Source organism: Pleurodeles waltl, chromosome 2_2 (genome assembly GCF_031143425.1).
Source record: "Pleurodeles waltl isolate 20211129_DDA chromosome 2_2, aPleWal1.hap1.20221129, whole genome shotgun sequence".
NCBI classification, from domain to species: domain Eukaryota; kingdom Metazoa; phylum Chordata; class Amphibia; order Caudata; family Salamandridae; genus Pleurodeles; species Pleurodeles waltl.
In genome coordinates, this window is record NC_090439.1 from 1,612,228 (window position 1) to 1,628,730 (window position 16,503).

Below are 16,503 nucleotides of genomic sequence, written 5' to 3' on the forward strand. Positions count from 1 at the left end.
AAGTGGATTCAGCGCTCGAGAGGTTCAAGGTGTCCCGGGCTACAGCTCGGTCCCTTGGCCTTGTGGCTGCCCCTCACCCAACACAGTCTGCTTTTCACCCCTTTTGTGGTCACGGAAAGGACTCCCTGTAACGTCCTTTCCCTGCCAGCCACTGCGCAGCTGAGGACACAGAACCCCACAGGCTTGTGGGACAGGGCAGCAGAGGTCTGCCCAGTTCACCCCTGCTGCAGCCTCCAAACCCTCCTAGTCCGTTCCACCATCTCAGACCAGTTTGGGGCAGAATCCACCATCACCTGCCCCACTGGGAATCCATCACAACAGACTAATGGGTTTTGTAAATAGTCTGAATGGGCTACTTTGTCCCCTTCTAGGCTGCCCTTCCGGCCTTGCCTCCATCCTAAGGTTGCTTACCGTAGACTCATTTGGTACTTCTCTGCAAGCAAGTTGGGTCTCTCTTGGCCAAGGGAGCCATCGAGAGGGTCCCCTGCACCAGAAGTAGGTTGGGGTTGTTATTCCGGCTACTTTCTCGGGGCCCAAAAACCACAAGGATCTCTGTCCTATCCTAGGCCTTTGGGCCCTCGATCATTTCCTCAAGAAAAAGTTGAAAATGCTCACTCTGGCTCATGTCCTGTCAGCCTTGGACCCCGTAGACTGGATGGTAGCATTGGACTTGCAGGATGCTTACTTCCATATACCCGCCTGGCCATAGGCGCTACTTGCGATTCGTGGGAGGTCACGGGCACTTTCAATTTACGGTGCTCCCCTTCCGCCTTACCAGCACCCCACGAAAGTGATGGCATTGGTTGCAGCTCATCTGCGCAGGTCTGGGGATTCAGCCTTCTCCTACCTTGACAACTGGCTGTTGAAGGTGCACGCACCCCAGAAAGTCGCCTCCCAACTTCAGACTATGGTGAACCTTCTGCACTTGCTGCTGTTCAGTATAAACATGCTGAAGTTGTAGGAAAGTACCCTCTTTTTTGGCATGGTTATACCCACTTTTTGCCTGATATCAGTGTGCTTAGATTCACACTGGGATCCTGCTAACCAGTACCCCAATGATTGTGTTCTCTCCCTCTGAATTTGTTTGCATTGGACATTTGTGTACTCCACAATTGGCATACTGGTGTCTCCTTATAAGTCTCTAGTTTATGGTACTTACGTACGCAGGGCATAGGGACACCACATGTCCCCCATGGGATGCAGCATGTATTGTGCCACCCATGGGAGCCCATGCAAAATGTCTGAATGCCTGCCATTGAAGTATGCATGAAAAGGTGCATGCACCATTTCACCACAGATCACTGCACCAGGTCACTGTAAGTCACCCATATAGTAGGCCCCCGTCACCTAGAGGGCAGGGTGCAGGTCCCTGTGTGTGAGGGCACCCCTGCATCTCCAGTTCCATTTGACTATTGTGGTATTGCATAAGCTTTGCAGGTCTCCTGGCTAAGTCTTGGCTGCTCATCCACAGCTACCTGTAGAGAGCCCTGGCTTCCTAGACACTGCCTACATTCACTAATATGGGTCGCCCGGACCTAGTATAAGTTGCCTACAAAATAGGCTTCCACTACACACCAGGCCAGCTTACTACAGAAGCCACACCTGACTCCATCTTGGACACACTTTTATCGGAGCTGTTCTGGACACAGTGCAGTTTCAGCCCTATCCTCTTGAAAAGCGAGTCCAGGACACTCAGGCTATGATTCAGATGTTTCAGCCTCTATCCCAGATTTTCTTGAGAATGATTCTGAGGCTGCTGGGCCCCATAGTCTCCTGCATTCTGCTGGTGACACATGCCAGATGGCCTATGGAGGCTCTGCAGTGGGACCTAAGTTCCAGTGGGTGCAGCATCAGGGGAATTTCTCCGACATGGTCCAGATCTTGGCGGGAACTGCAAAAGACCTGCAGTGGTTGTTTTCGAATCCCAATAGGGCCAATGCTAGAACCCTCTCCCTTCCCCATTCATATCTTACATAGTGACAGATGTGTCACTCCTGGAATGGTTGGCCACATGGGAGAGGCGGAGATCAGAGGTCTCTGGTCTCCGATCGAGTCCAGACTCCACATCAGTATTTTGGAGCTCCGTGCGATCAGGCTTGCATTGAAAGCATTATTTCCCTCTCTAAAAAGGAAGGTGGTGCCTAGTGTTCATGGACAACACTACTGCCATGTAGTTCTGCAACAAGCAGGGCAGAGTGGGGTTGTTGACTCTTTGTCAAGAGGCTCTACGTCTCTGGACGTGGCTGGAACACCATGGTATAATCCTGGTGGCGGGCTCTCTGAACACCAGAGCAGAAGAATTCAGCCATAGATGCATAGTCGATTATGAATGGTGTCTCCATTTGGAGGTGGCAAAAGGCATCTTTCAGCAGTGGGGAGGGCCTTGGTTAGATCTGTTTGGTTCCGCAGAGAATGCACAATGTCAACAGTTTTGTGCGTTATAGTTTCCAAGGCGGCACTCACTCTGCAATGTTTTTTTGTCTTGAGTGGAACTCAGGCCTCCTTTAGCCTCCCCCCATACCACTTGTGTGCAGACTTCTGAAGAAGGTCAAGAGCAACCAGGCCCAAGTAATCCTTGTGACTCGGGCTGGGCATGAACAGTAAGGTATCCAGAGCTACTGAACATGGCTATGGCTCCTCCGATCGGACTGCCCCTTCAGGAGGATCTTCTGTTGCAGCAGCCAAGGGGCAGTTCTCCACTCAAACCTGTCCAGTCTTTGCTTTTTTGCATGGAGATTGAGCGGCTGCAGTTGACAGGTTTTGACCTTCTGCCCGAAGTCTATGATGCTATTCTGGCAGCCAGGCATCCCTACACCAAAACAGTATATGCCTGTCATTGGCATAAATTTGTGGAATGGTGTACCAACAAGAATGTTGATCCCCTTTCTGCACCTCTCTGAGGTTCTCTTGTTCATCCTTTCTTTGATCCAGCAGGGCTCTGCTATGGGCACCCTTTAAGGTTACTTATGGGCCATTTCATCCTTTCTTATATTGCCACACCAACCTTGCTTATTCAAGTCACCCATTGTTGGAAGGTTCCTTAAGGAACTCACCCATTTATTTCCTCTAACTCCGTTCATTATGCCCCAGTGGGACTGGAACCTCATCCTAACTTACCTTATGTGTTTCCCTTTTGAGCCGCTGCACAATTGTCCCATGCGGCATCTAACAATCAAGACTGCTTTTCTTATTACCTTCACTTCTGCACTTGGAGTGAGTGAGCTTCAAGCTCTTTCTTTCAAGCCACCATTTTTCTGTCCACCTGACAAAGTGGTGCTCCGTACAAGGGCCTCCTTCCTTCCTTCCTGAGGTTGTTACACTTTTTCACACAGGCCAATCCATCACTTTGCCTACTCCTTACGCTCCCCCACAACCCTCTCATGAAAGAGAAACTGCATCGTCTGGACCCAAAAATAGCGTTGGCGTTCAACCTCAATAGCACTAAAGATTTCCGGGTTGACAATCAACTCTTTGTTGGATATGTGGGTGCCAAGAAAGAGAAGGCGGTAGAGAGGCATACGGGTACTGCTTTGCATCCAAATGTGCTACACTTTGACAAAGGAGCAACCCCGTGAGGGCTTGCCTGTTCACTCCACCAGAGCAACTGATGCTACCACTGCATTAGCACTCGGAATTCCTGCTTTGGACATCTGTCAGGCAGCAACATCAGCATCCCTGCACACGTTCAAAAGACATTACTGCCTGGATAGTCAGGTCCACAGAGACAGCTACTTTGGTTGTTTGGTCCTGCAGAACTTTTTAGTATGATCTTGGTTCACAGCCCACCACCAAGTATGCTATTGCTTTGGTATCTATTCTAAGGTAAGTAATCGTCAACTAGAAGTCCCTATCAGATAAACAAGTTACTTACTTTCGGTAATGGTTTTTCTAGTAGAGACATGTTCTAGTTGCAGATTCCTTACCAACACACCCATCCTCCCTGCTATCAAACTGATTTAGGGACAAGTATTCCCCTTTCAGGCCCTTAGCTCTGGCAGACCAATTCCAGTGTTCTTCACGGCATGGAAAATAGTGAAAAGAAACTGCCGTCAGCGCTCCCAGTTGGTGCCTTTGGATGACCGTGACGTCATCATGGTGACCACGATGCCAACGACAGATGCGGAGTCACCTGATGCCACCTAACGCCGTGCAAGGGGACCACTCGAAGAAAAAAAATCTTCGGATCCAGTCTGACGCCTGAGGGAAGTTCTACGGTAAAGAATCTGCAACTAGAACATGTCTCTACTAGATAAATCATTACCGGAGGTAAGTAACTTGTTCTTCAGGGATAATGTGTGTTTTCAGTTTTCTAACACAGCAGCAGCTCACTTATAATACTTCAGATATCCTCTGTGACATCCTCCCATATCTCACATGTGAGGTCCTATTGTGATCTAAAAGACCGTTTTTTTATAGATGTTGCATGAAACATAAACACACATTTCTCTGCAAAATGTCTGTAATAGACTTTCACACATCACCTACATCAAAAATATATTAAAGGAAAACAGTGTTTAAAACGATCTTTTAAAGTATTATTAAAGGTCATCAGGGCAAAACTCTCTGCAGAACAGAGCTGTCTCAGAGGGCCTATCCGGAGCCCACTTTGCCCATGCCTTAAAAGAATCTCTGCCAGAGACTGAGCTGAATTTAGCCATGTCTGTGGCAGGGTTCTCCTTGGAGTAGCAACACTCACAGCACAGGTTTGTCTTTTGTTCTTTAGACCAGCCCCTTCTACCTTGTGACAAATTAGGTTTTTGGCTGAGGGGTGTGGAATCCAACTCAGAGAGCCACAACCTGTCGGAGTGAACCACAAAAAGTCACTTAATTAACCTGTGCCTAACCCTCTGGTAGCTTGGCACAAAAGAAGTCAGGCTTAACTTAGAGGTAATGTGTAAAGTATTTATGCAGCACTTCAAACACTAATAAAGTGAAAACACAACACAAGAAAAATCCTCCACCTATTTAGAAAAATAGGGTTAGATAAAGTAACTTATTTAACCCCAAAACAACAAAAATCCAATCAGTAGAATGGGCGTTTTTCACTTCAACAGTCTTAAGTGAAAATAGTGAAAAAGCACAAAGGGTCAACTGTTATCTGTTTGTGCTGGCCCAATACAAAGTAACAACTTCAAGATGACGGCGACGGAAGTACAGGACCGAGATCAGCCTGTTGTACAGTGTTCTTGGTTGTACTTGGGCTGAGATGTGAGGTCCTGCATTCGGTTGGTTCTGATGAGGCTGCCAATCAGGAGCTATGTGGTGCTATGATGTGAAGTCCTGCGTTGATATACATTTTGCTTGGTCTATTCCAATGAGGCTACTGAACAAGAGCTGTGAGGTCCTACACTGTTGAGTTGTGTCACACAGCGTCTGTTCTGAGGGAACCTACATTTGGACTGGGAGGAGTACACTCTGATGCCAGCCAAGGGTTCTGAACCTGAAGGGCATTTCTTGTGGATCAGTACACACTCCAAAAGGGGCAGGCAGCAGGGCACAGCCAAGTCATATTGACTCATGACAGCTGGGCTAATTCAGGACAGGTATCTGGAGCTTATGTCCCTGTACCTCAGAACAGGAGGCCAGTCATCTTTAGGTGCAGGTCCAGTCGTCCTTCCTTAGGAAGCAAGATAGTCCTTCTTGCAGCAGGGCACTCCTTCCTACAGCAGGGTAGCAGAGCAATCCTCCTTCTGAGTCTTCCCCAGGTCCAGAAGTGATCTGAAGAGTGTGTCAGATGGTTCTATTTTTATACCTGGGTGCTAGCTTTAAAGTTGAAGAAACTTCTAGCTATCCCCCCGCAGATGGTGCTGGAACTTCCAACCTCCCCATTCCACAATGTTTGTGGTCACAAAAGGATAGTGTGAAGTTTTGTGTCTCGACTGTGGCAGCTTCTTTGAAGAGGAAGTGGGCCTGTGCAAAGCTTAGCCCCCTATCCCTTCAACAGCCAGTCGTCCTTTTGTGAGACTGGGAGGAATACACAGAGGCCAGCTGCCAACTACACCTAGTCATGTGACTTAGGACGCAGCCTGCCAAATGGTTAGGACAAGAAAGTGGCAACTTTATAAAATTGGCATTGTCAGAATTGTGACTTAAAAATCCGACCTTGCCATCAAAGAGGGGTTTGAATTACACAGCACAACATTTCTACCTCTTCCCAAACAATTGTTATTGAGTTTTTTGACAAATGTATTAAAAAAAGAGTTTTAGGCTTGACAAAAGGTTTATTTTGCCTTGTCGAATTGCCAGTTTCAAACTGTACACAGGCTGCAATGGCTGATATGAGACATGTTTTAAGGGTCTACTTAAGTAGGTGGCATGGTACGTGCTGTAGGCCCACTAGAAGCGCATAATTTACCAGTATGGTATACCATTTTACTAGGGACTTACACATAAATTAAATATGCCAATCATGTGTAGCTAAAACGTCTTAAGGCCAACAAATACCAACTCAGCAAAACCAGAGTGGTGAAGCAAAAGGCTTGAGGGAAACCACACTACGGCTGACAGGTCTAACAACCCTCCGGAACTTAATTTGCAATATTTGTAAACATGTATTTTGTATGTGCAGAAACCTAAAGTTTCATATTAGCCCATAGCCATTGACGCAGTACGATGAGTACATTGATGACTTCCAAAGCTGCCTAATTTTAATTCTACCTCATGATTTTCTTCCATCAAACTGAACTTCCTGACTTTAGCTTTTTCAGAATCCTTCTCATTCCTTACTAATTTTGTCACTCTTTTTCTAAATGTATCATACTCCTTTCTGTTTCGATCCTTGAGCGTCACAGTCTGACAAAGAAACATAAATCTTAGTCCCCAAAAGTGTAAATGGCCCCCCTCCGGCACGAATTAAGCACTGCCTCCCTGCCACACCCCACGTGATGGGATTATATAAAGGGGAGGTTCAGTATACATTGAGACCTGATGGCTCTCAGTGATGGGAGGACATGTGGTGTGAGAGCAGGATTAAACACTGCACGTGTTACTGGGGAAGTAAGGAATGTTCTAAGACTTCGTGTTGCCATATACCAGTTCATAATTTGCAGCAGCCTTTTTACCAAAAGCAGTCCTAAATGTCAGGCCTCTAGTTGGCACATAAGAATGTTACTGCCTGCTCCCTTCCTGAAAATCATTTCTGGAGAAGTTTAGGAGATATATTTTTATATTGGAGGAGAGTTTTCAGGTGATGGTATGCTAATTTCAATCTTCTGTTTCCTACCTCCCAGTTTCAGAAATGGCCAGGTTATGTGTAGCTGTTAATCACCTCTTCATCACATTCTGTTTTTGTAATCTGGTTTCAGACATCCTTAATGAACAGAATACATTTTGTGGGTAGCACCTTAGACTTGAGATACTCCCACTGGCACAACAATGTCCTTTATTTTAGGACACCTCTGCTCCTTGGAACTGGGTTCACACTAGTTTGAATATCTAACAAAATAAATCTTATGGTCTCACATACACACAGGCAGTAAAGCAGGCACATGAGTCAATCAAGCTATCATACCTGCTTTGGAACCATTCTCCTTAAAGTTACTGCACACAGGTCATTACAGCAGTCACCCAGGTGAACTCTCTAGGACTGCTGCCAGTAACCTACATGTGACTGTTTCTGTAGCATGAGGGAATCTCCCTGATTGACAGCTCCCATCTAAATTTCTGCACCCACTGGGATAGATCTGAAGAACTTCCAAAATGCTTACTTTTCACAATAGCCCCCTTCCTACCAACACCCATAGCATCTGCCTTCAATGCCAGTCAGTCGAGCCACTCCACTTCTGTTAGGTATACTATAGTGATAATTAGGAAATCTGAGATGTGTGCCATCTTACCCTACCCTCCCATAGATGCGACCCAGGGTGCTGGTAGGATCTGACCCACTTGAAGGCATGGGCTTAATTTCTGGAGCTGGTTCTTTATTAGTGATTGGCTTACACAGCTGGCCCTTAATGTTCACAATTGCCAGTAATGAGGTAGTTCGATTAATGTTTAACCGAATGATGCTTGAGCTGAAGCGCATGGTGAGTTGGGTTCTTAATTAGCACTGCAGCAACCTTAGATTTTCCTGTTTTGTCAGTTACAATGTCAGGTTAAGAAACCACACTCTTGTCTTTTCTTGTGGTGTTAAAGCAAAGTAACATGTTTTGTGATGGCAAGATATTTACAGTGGTATGCCTCCATACAGGGAGGAGTATCCAGTCAGATGATCTTCAGCCAGACGATGACCTGATGTATGGACCATCCTCTCCAAACTACTCGGAAGCCTTTGACGATGTTCCTAAGGTAATACACGATAAATGTGACCTTATCTTCTCTGCTTCAGTTTTGTGTTTAATGCATCTTTATGTTTCTACCATAGTCTTACCCCTCTGAACTGCGATGCACTTGACTTGTCTACATCACTTCTATTAATCTGATTTCTGTATCTCAACTGTTTAGTGCCCCCTCTTCCTGCTTTGTACTCTACACTGCTGCCGATCTATCTTCTTGGTTGCTTCAAAAGAGTGGAACTGCCATAAGTGTCGGAAATGCCTCTACTGTGGCCTCCTTTATGTCAGCCTAAAGACGTTTATCTCCTTCCATCTGTTCTCTATCGTTGCCATATTGTTTTGCACATTTCTTTATAGTGTAAAATTTTGGTTCAAAAGGTCTTAAATAATGAAGTCCATAAGATGAAATACAAACAAACCTGACTGAACTTACTTTGAGGGGAAGTGATAGGCTCCTCCTGCCGAATCCTAGGAAACATATCTTAATGTTTTTAATAGTGTTGTGGGGGGAGGGAGGGGGGAGAATCTAACTAAGATTTGTTTTTTGTTTTACAAAATGAAAATTGATCTGTTATGAAACATTGGAAAGGGCATGTCACTAATGTCATAGTGTTTATGTGGGACACATTAGTACCACAAGATAATCCCAGGGCATTTTTGATAATTCACTTCTTGTTATGTTGAGAGTAGTATGCCTTTCTCTGGTCGAGCAAGTCCCTCTTCATTTCCTTCCCTTGTAGGGTGCTGTGAACATACCCTAATTGTAAGGCATGTATTTGTCAGCATGAGTTTAATTAAGGTTCTTGCAAGGGTAAGCCGTCATTTTGATGAATTTCTAAAATGAAGAAAGTCAGCCTGACCAAAACAGGCTGAAAATATTTATTTTAAAAGGAATTTTAACATGGAGGGATGTAATTACCACAAAACAATATTCTGTGGAAAAAGTAAATGTCTATTGTAAAGGACAGCATGACAAAAAGGTAAGAAGGGAAAAGGGGGTGGATGTACAGGAGGAGGGAGGTGGGAGTGTGGTAGGAGAAATGGTAAGGAGAATATTAAAAAAGGAGTAAAGTTGGAGGGGAATAAGAATTTTGGAAACAAAATAAAATAAAGAAGGAATTGAGATTAATAGGAAAAAAGAAAGTAGAGAGGAAGTTAGGGATTTGAAAAAAGGAAGTAAAGCAGTGTTGTGGTTTACTGTAAGAAAATGCCCTTTTCGCATGGTCACTCCACGTTTAGCTAGATTTTATTGCTGGTTTATGAACTTCGAGCACTGGGGCACTGCCATCCAGTGCGTGCACCCTGACCCCCTAAAACATCTGTAGAATTGGCTAATCTCTGATTGGCATATTTAATTTACCTGTATGTCCCTAGTGTATGGTGTTTTTTCTACCAGGGCCTTTAAATTAAATGGCACCATTGGAGTGTCCCTTCCAAAGCAGCCTAGCAGGGCAGGTTTAAAACTGTCCTTTTGATATGTTAAAACCACCCTTTTAACAGTACTAAACTATCTGTTTTAATATTTATAGGTTACCGCTAAGCAATGTTCCCTCTAATTATTCTTCCTCAGGTGTGGCAATAGAATGTGAGTGTGCACACTTTTCTTGCTGTTGTGTGTAACTAAGGGATGAGATGTGCAACTGGGCAAATTAACCAGCTACCACTTAAATATGTATGTCAATCGTTGAGGTTACAAATTAGTCAATGATTGGTTTGACACTGACTAGGTCATCATACATGCACTCTGTCACTCATTCTTGTTGTTGAGCATCCATTAATTACTTATTCATTATTGCATTTACATTTACACCACCACAACACAACACATGCACAGATTCAGCCACATATACAAGATACATTAAAAGTAGAAAAAAACAAAACTTGCTACTGCCTAAAAATGGCAAACATATGTTTGTAATAACAAAATTAAAGCAGCTGGTGGACGTCTTGCATGGAATGGTATTATAGATAGTGGTGGATGCACTGTAATATTATTGTACATTGTTTGTAGTCCAGCTGACTGCCATGTTTGAATTCTGTTAGCCATCTTGCAGTGGTGAAAACTATGATACAGTATGGATAACATCATTGCATGATGATCAGCTAGTTTAGAGGCAGCAGTTGTGCAGGTTGCAGTATACTGCAGATTAAATTAGTCAAGCAAGTAGCCGAGTAGCACCATCTTTGGAGCTGTAGCATGCTTTAAAAATAAAAAGAAGGAAATAAAAGTAATAAAAGCACTTGTAAGTACAAAATGGAAAACTAAAAGATTGGTCTACTAGCTTTGGCACTGAAGGTTTACTCATTTTCAGACAGATGTGCACGTGATCAGACACATTTTGATTGTTTTATTATATTTAGTTTTTTACAAGATCCTGACAGACAAACCAGTCAGACATTTTGAAGAGATTCTAGCAAAAATTATTACAGTGCAAATCTCGATCCCCCAAGGATTGTTGAAGGGAGTAATCAACACTGTAGGAAAGTACCCACTTTCTTGGCATGGTTACCCCCATTTTCTGCCTGTTGTCATTGTGTTTAACTGTGTTCACTGGGATCCTGCTAACCAGGACCCAGTGATTATGCTCTCTCCCTTCTAACTTGGTAACTTGTAGCATTTTCACCCCACATTTGGCATACTGGTGCTCCCATGATTGTAAGACCCTAGTACATAGTACACAGGTACCCAGAGCATTGGGGTACTAGGGGATCCCCATGGGCTGCAGCATGTATTGTGCAACCCATGGGGAGCATGCACCCTTTTTCGCAACAGGTCAATGTAAGTCACCCCTATGGCAGGCCCTCCTAGCCCAGAGGGCAGGGTGCAAGTGCCTAGGTGTGAGGGCACCCCTGCACTAGCAGAGGTGCCCCCACAAACTCCAGTGCAATTTGTATGGACTTTGTGAGTGTGATGATGCCATTTTATCCTTCTACTGGACATAGGTCACTACCTATGTCCAGCTACATTATGGTAACTCCGAACGTAGGCATGTTTGGAATCACATATGTCGAAATCATACCCCAAAACAGTTGCCAGTATTGGAAGTATGATTCCATGCACTCTTGGGGCTCCTCAGAGGACACCCAGCATTGCTCCCACCAGTCTTCCTGGGTTTTACAGGCAGCCCAAGCTTCTGCCACCCCTCAGACTGGTTTCTGCCCTCAAGCTGCTTGAACAGCTCAAGTCCAGGAAGGCAGAACAAATGATTTCTTTAGGGAGTGGGGGGATAACACCCTCTCCCTTTCAGAAATAGGTGTTACATGGCTTGGGAGGGGTAGCCTCCCCAAGCCACTGGTATGCTTTGAAGGGCACATTTGGTGCCCTCTGTGCATAAAGTAGTCTACACCGGTTCAGGGATCTCCAGTCCCTGCTCTGGTGCGAACTTTGACAATGGAAAGGGGAGTGACCACTTCTTGGTCCATCTCCACCCCAGGGGTGGAGCCCAGAGCTCCTCCTGAGGGTTTCTGAGCTATGCCATCTTGAATCCAAGGTTGGCAGCAGGGACCTCTGGGAGCGTCTGAGTGGTCAGGCCAGGCAGATGACGTCGGAGCCCCCTCCTGATAGGTGGTCATCTGGCTAGGTAACCAATCCCCCTTTCAGGGCTATTTAGGGTCTCTCTCTTGGGTGGGTCCTCAGATTCGGCTTGCAATATTCCAGCAGGACTCCTCTGCAACCTTACTATGACTTCTAACCACTGAGACCGCGACTGGCCCTCCAGGAACCGACAATCTGCATCCATAAAGAAGACTTTTCCTGCATCATTGTTTCCACAGCTCCTTCCTGCTTCTGCAACATTTCCCCGGCTGTGCATTCTCTGAGTGCGGCAAGTCTTCAGTCTGCACGAGAAGGAAGAAGGAATCTCCATTTGAGTGAAGAAGTCACTCCACTGCATCCATAGGCGTATACTGCAGCGACAACTGGGCCGTGTTGATCTCATCTCATCCTGAGCTGCGTGGATCCTGCATCACGGGCGGTGGTCTGGAGTAGTCCTGTGGTCCTCTCTGCCAGCTTTCCAACTTTGGTGGAGTTAAGCCCTTGCCGTCCTATGCAGGACAGTACCCCTGTGCTTTGCGTCTCTTGCAGCTGCCAAGCACCACGGCTTGTTGGCTTCTCCTCCAAGGGATCTTAAGGCTACGTATAGTTCCAGCCCCCAGCACTCCTTCCTGTGACACACAGCCCTCTGCATGGTTCTCCTGCGCATGGGACCCTTCTTCAGTCATGCTGGGTGGGCTCTTCTGCGACTCGTGTCCCCATCCTGTGGGACTCCTGTGGGTGCTGCCTTTGCTTCTGTGGGCTCTCTGTGTCACTGAGGGTCCCCTCTGACTACCCCCCACAGGTTAAGTCCTCCTGGGTCTTGCTGGTCCCGAGCAGCTCCACTTTTTGCCAACCCCGACTTTTGCCAAGTCTTGTTGGTGGAATTCCTGCACCAACACCAGACTGAAATTCTTCTTCCAGCATGGGACGTTGTGTACATCCCTCAGGGACTTTTCACTGACTCCAGGGCTACAGTGCTGGCCTTCTCCACCTTACCTTCGACCAACTCCTGCATCCACAGCTGGGTGGATAGTAGCTCCTACTCCTCCTGGACTCTTCTGGAATCCACCGCTAGTTTCTTTCAGACTTGTATGGGTGTTGCATTTTCTTCTTTTCCTTCCTCTTGAGTGGTTTGTGGAAAATACACTAACTTACTCATTTTCTCCTGGTCGCTAGGGGGCCCTGTGCTGCTTACCTTTGAGGTTTCCTAGTATCCAGCTCCCCTCCACACATTCCACTTACTTAGGTTAGAGTCCGGTGTTTGCATTCCATTTTTTTAGTGTATGATTTGGGCTCCCCCCAAGGTCACTATTGTCTAACTGCATTTGCACTTTTTTCTTTCACTTTCTATGTCTATTTCTGGTAACTAGTGTATATATTTAGTGTGTTACTTACCTCCTATTGGAGTGTTGCCTCTCTAGTACTTTTTGGTATTGTGTCACTAAAAGAAAGTACCTTTATTTTTATAACACTGAGTGTTTTCTTTCATGTGTGTGAGTGCTGGGTGACTACATTTGTATTGCATGAGCTTTGCTTGTCTCCTAGATAAGCCTTGGTTGATCATCCACAGCTACCTCTAGAGAGCCTGGCTTCTAGACACTGCCTAACCTACACGAATAAGGGATATTTGGACCTGGTATAAGTACCTTACGTACCCACCAAACACCAGGCCAGCTTCCAAACTCCTTCTCTAAAAGCTGTAATCTGTGAGATTTCATGTAACCAAGTAAATCTGTAGGCTTTAAAAGGGCTGAATAACAATCCATCTATAAAGGCCTATTTGCTTTAACAGTTGTTTTCATAATAAATACACCAGATCTACTGCTTTGGTCTGAAGTTTTCATGAGACAGATCAGACATATGGCATCAGAAATAACTCTTCCCAATGAACCAATCCGATCTATAGCTTTTTTCATTGGCTCGTCACTGTAATCAGGTCAGGCCAAATGTATTGCGAATACGTTTTCCAACAAGGCAACAAGCAGGTATACTGCAATAAAATTACAAATATGTACAAAATTATAGTTCTCTAAACAAATGCCAGATTTGCATTTTGCATAATTATGCATTAACTCTGCATAATTGTCCCTAAATTGTGGGTAACTACATGAATTTTGTACACCCCTAAATTTTATTGCATTATGTTTTAGTATGTCATGATTTGTATTTCGTTTTTGGGGTGGCTAGGGAGTTTGCTGCAAAATGTCAAAACCAAAAGTTCTCAATCCAACACATGGTGTCAAATAATGATAAAGGGATAGCGTTTCTAGACAATTATGTTTTACTCTTCACTGAAACATATGCTGAATCCTGTTTCTTGTCAGGGAAGAGGTAAAAGCAGTCTTGCTAAATGATTCACTGTGTTACTCTACTTAGTCTCCATTCTGCAAAATGCTTTATTTTCACTCACTGGTTTCATGCATCACACAAACACTTCCGCACTAATTCACTTAATTTCTCATTCTCTCAGTTGCTCACTGTCAGCTCATTTTCGCAGTCTCGAGTTGCTTTAAACACGGTCGCCATTTGTTCACTCAGTCACATCATGCTTCACTCACTCACTTCATTCACCTCAGTCACTTGCATAATCAGTCACTTACTAACATACAAACTCTTTAATTTGCTTTCTCACACATTTACTGGCTGCTCACCCTTTTACAGATTTTTCACTTATTCATTCACTAATTTCCACACTTGCCATCCAGTCACGCCCTGCTTCATTTACACACTCATTCCCACAGTAAAGTACTCACTCACTTAATAACCTGGACATTCCATCACTCATTAACTCACTCAACCGCTGTTTCACTTACCTACTCACTTGTTCTCTAGTTTAATCAATGCATCTTTAAACACATCAAAATCTTCATCCTGAATGGATCCTTGCGGTAATGTCATAAAAACCATTTGACCTTCAGACCCAAGGCAATGTAGCAAAATATTCTTTTTTCTCTCCTGTGACATTCCTTTCTCATCAATGGCTTTTAGGTATGTCAAAAACTCTTCTTTCCACCTAGCCCATGGCATAGGGGGATCCCTTTTGTTTTTTAGAAACTTGGCAGGAGGTTCAAATTGCATGTTCCCTCTTTTGGATCTCAGGATCAATAAACCAATAGAATAGATGTCACACTTCAAAAGAAAAAAAAAAAAGTAGAGCAACAAAAATATATTTGTTTGTTATTTAAAAGTACAGACACTGTAGGACCAATAGTCAGTCTCGTTGTGGCACAGAAAGTCAATCTCCAGGAAGTGATTACATTTCCTACAGCAGCTGCTTCATACATCATCAGGGTGCAGTAAAACTCCTATTCAAAGTTGTAGAATCCTTGAAACAACGCGGAGATCACGTCAAACTAGATACGCGGTACCAAGAAAAAAAATAATGGCAGCTACTTAGAAACACGTCCTTGGTAACCTTGTTGCCAGGTTACAAGGAACGCGATAGCCGCATCAAACCTTGCGTGCGGCACAGTAAAAAAAACAGCAACCGTGAAAAGCGTCCTTGGTAAACCTGTCGCTAGGTTACAAGGAACGTGATAGCTGCGCACGCGATGAACGTTGTCAACAACCTTGCACGCGGTGAATGTTGCCAAGCAACCACCAAGCGCATGCGAGAAACGCGATGTTTAAACTTGTCTTCCGTTAACCAACTACATGTAGATGTCGCAATGCTGCCAAAACCACAAAATCGCAGTCAATAAAAAAAAAAATAGTACCAGCACACCCCAAAAGCAACATTGCAGATGACTGAGTTCATGTCGAGTTCCACGTTGTGGGAGCAGAGGAAACAGCACCACCCCTGCGCTGCTGAAGAATACGTGCCGTAAGTGTGCCTCCTCAAAATCTCGTCACCAGATTTTGTAGTATTGAGACGCAAACAGAAGAAAATAACGGTAGAGTTTATTGTGGACAGCGCAGAGCATCCAGGATCGAAGCTTCACAACCAACGAATAACCTTCCACATTCTCCAGCCCTCGCATTCCACATTCCAGAATCCATTCCCTAGGCAACCCAACAATTCTAATAATAAAATACAACTCACTCACTCAATAACTTGGACACTCCATCGCTCATTAACTCACTCAACTGCTGTTTCACGTACCTACTCATTTGTTTATTCCCCTACTCATTTGGACAGTTGCATGCTCATTCAAAAACCCACAAATTAACTTCTCCTGTCACTCATTCATTCACTCCATTTCTCATTATTTCACTCACTCTGTTTAGTCACATAGGGCCTGATTCTAACTTTGGAGGACGGTGTTAAACCGTCCCAAAAGTGGCGGATATACCACCTACCGTATTACGAGTTCCATAGGATATAATGGACTCGTAATACGGTAGGTGGTATATCCGCCACTTTTGGGACGGTTTAACACCGTCCTCCAAAGTTAGAATCAGGCCCATAGTTACTAATCTATTCATTCAAATCAAGTTACTGCATAAAATTATGATTATTTCAAATATTTTGATTTGCAAACGTTTGTAACTAAAGAATGAATACAGTATGTATTTATTTTTAGCTCTTAATTGTCTTTCTAAACTAGCCTGAGACGATTGTAAAAAGGTTGAGAGCCTGCATTCACCTGGCAGAATGCGCTGTGCGGCATCTCCTTTCTAGAAAGGACTATTGGATTCCACTGTGGCCTATCTGAAATTCCCTTGAGGAAGATAGGGTCACTTGTCTAGAATGAA

The 16,503-nt window shown here is 44.6% G+C and overlaps 1 protein-coding gene across 1 annotated transcript in view; it reads left to right on the forward strand.

Annotated features, from left to right (window-relative positions):
- The window catches only part of LOC138279540 (synaptonemal complex protein 2-like), a 384,312-nt gene that overhangs the window by 10,356 nt on the left and 357,453 nt on the right, over positions 1 to 16,503 (forward strand). The window contains exon 3 of the mRNA XM_069219410.1: positions 8,189 to 8,286. Within this exon, the coding sequence (XP_069075511.1) occupies positions 8,189 to 8,286 (98 nt within the window). The remainder of the gene's footprint in view (positions 1 to 8,188; positions 8,287 to 16,503) is intronic.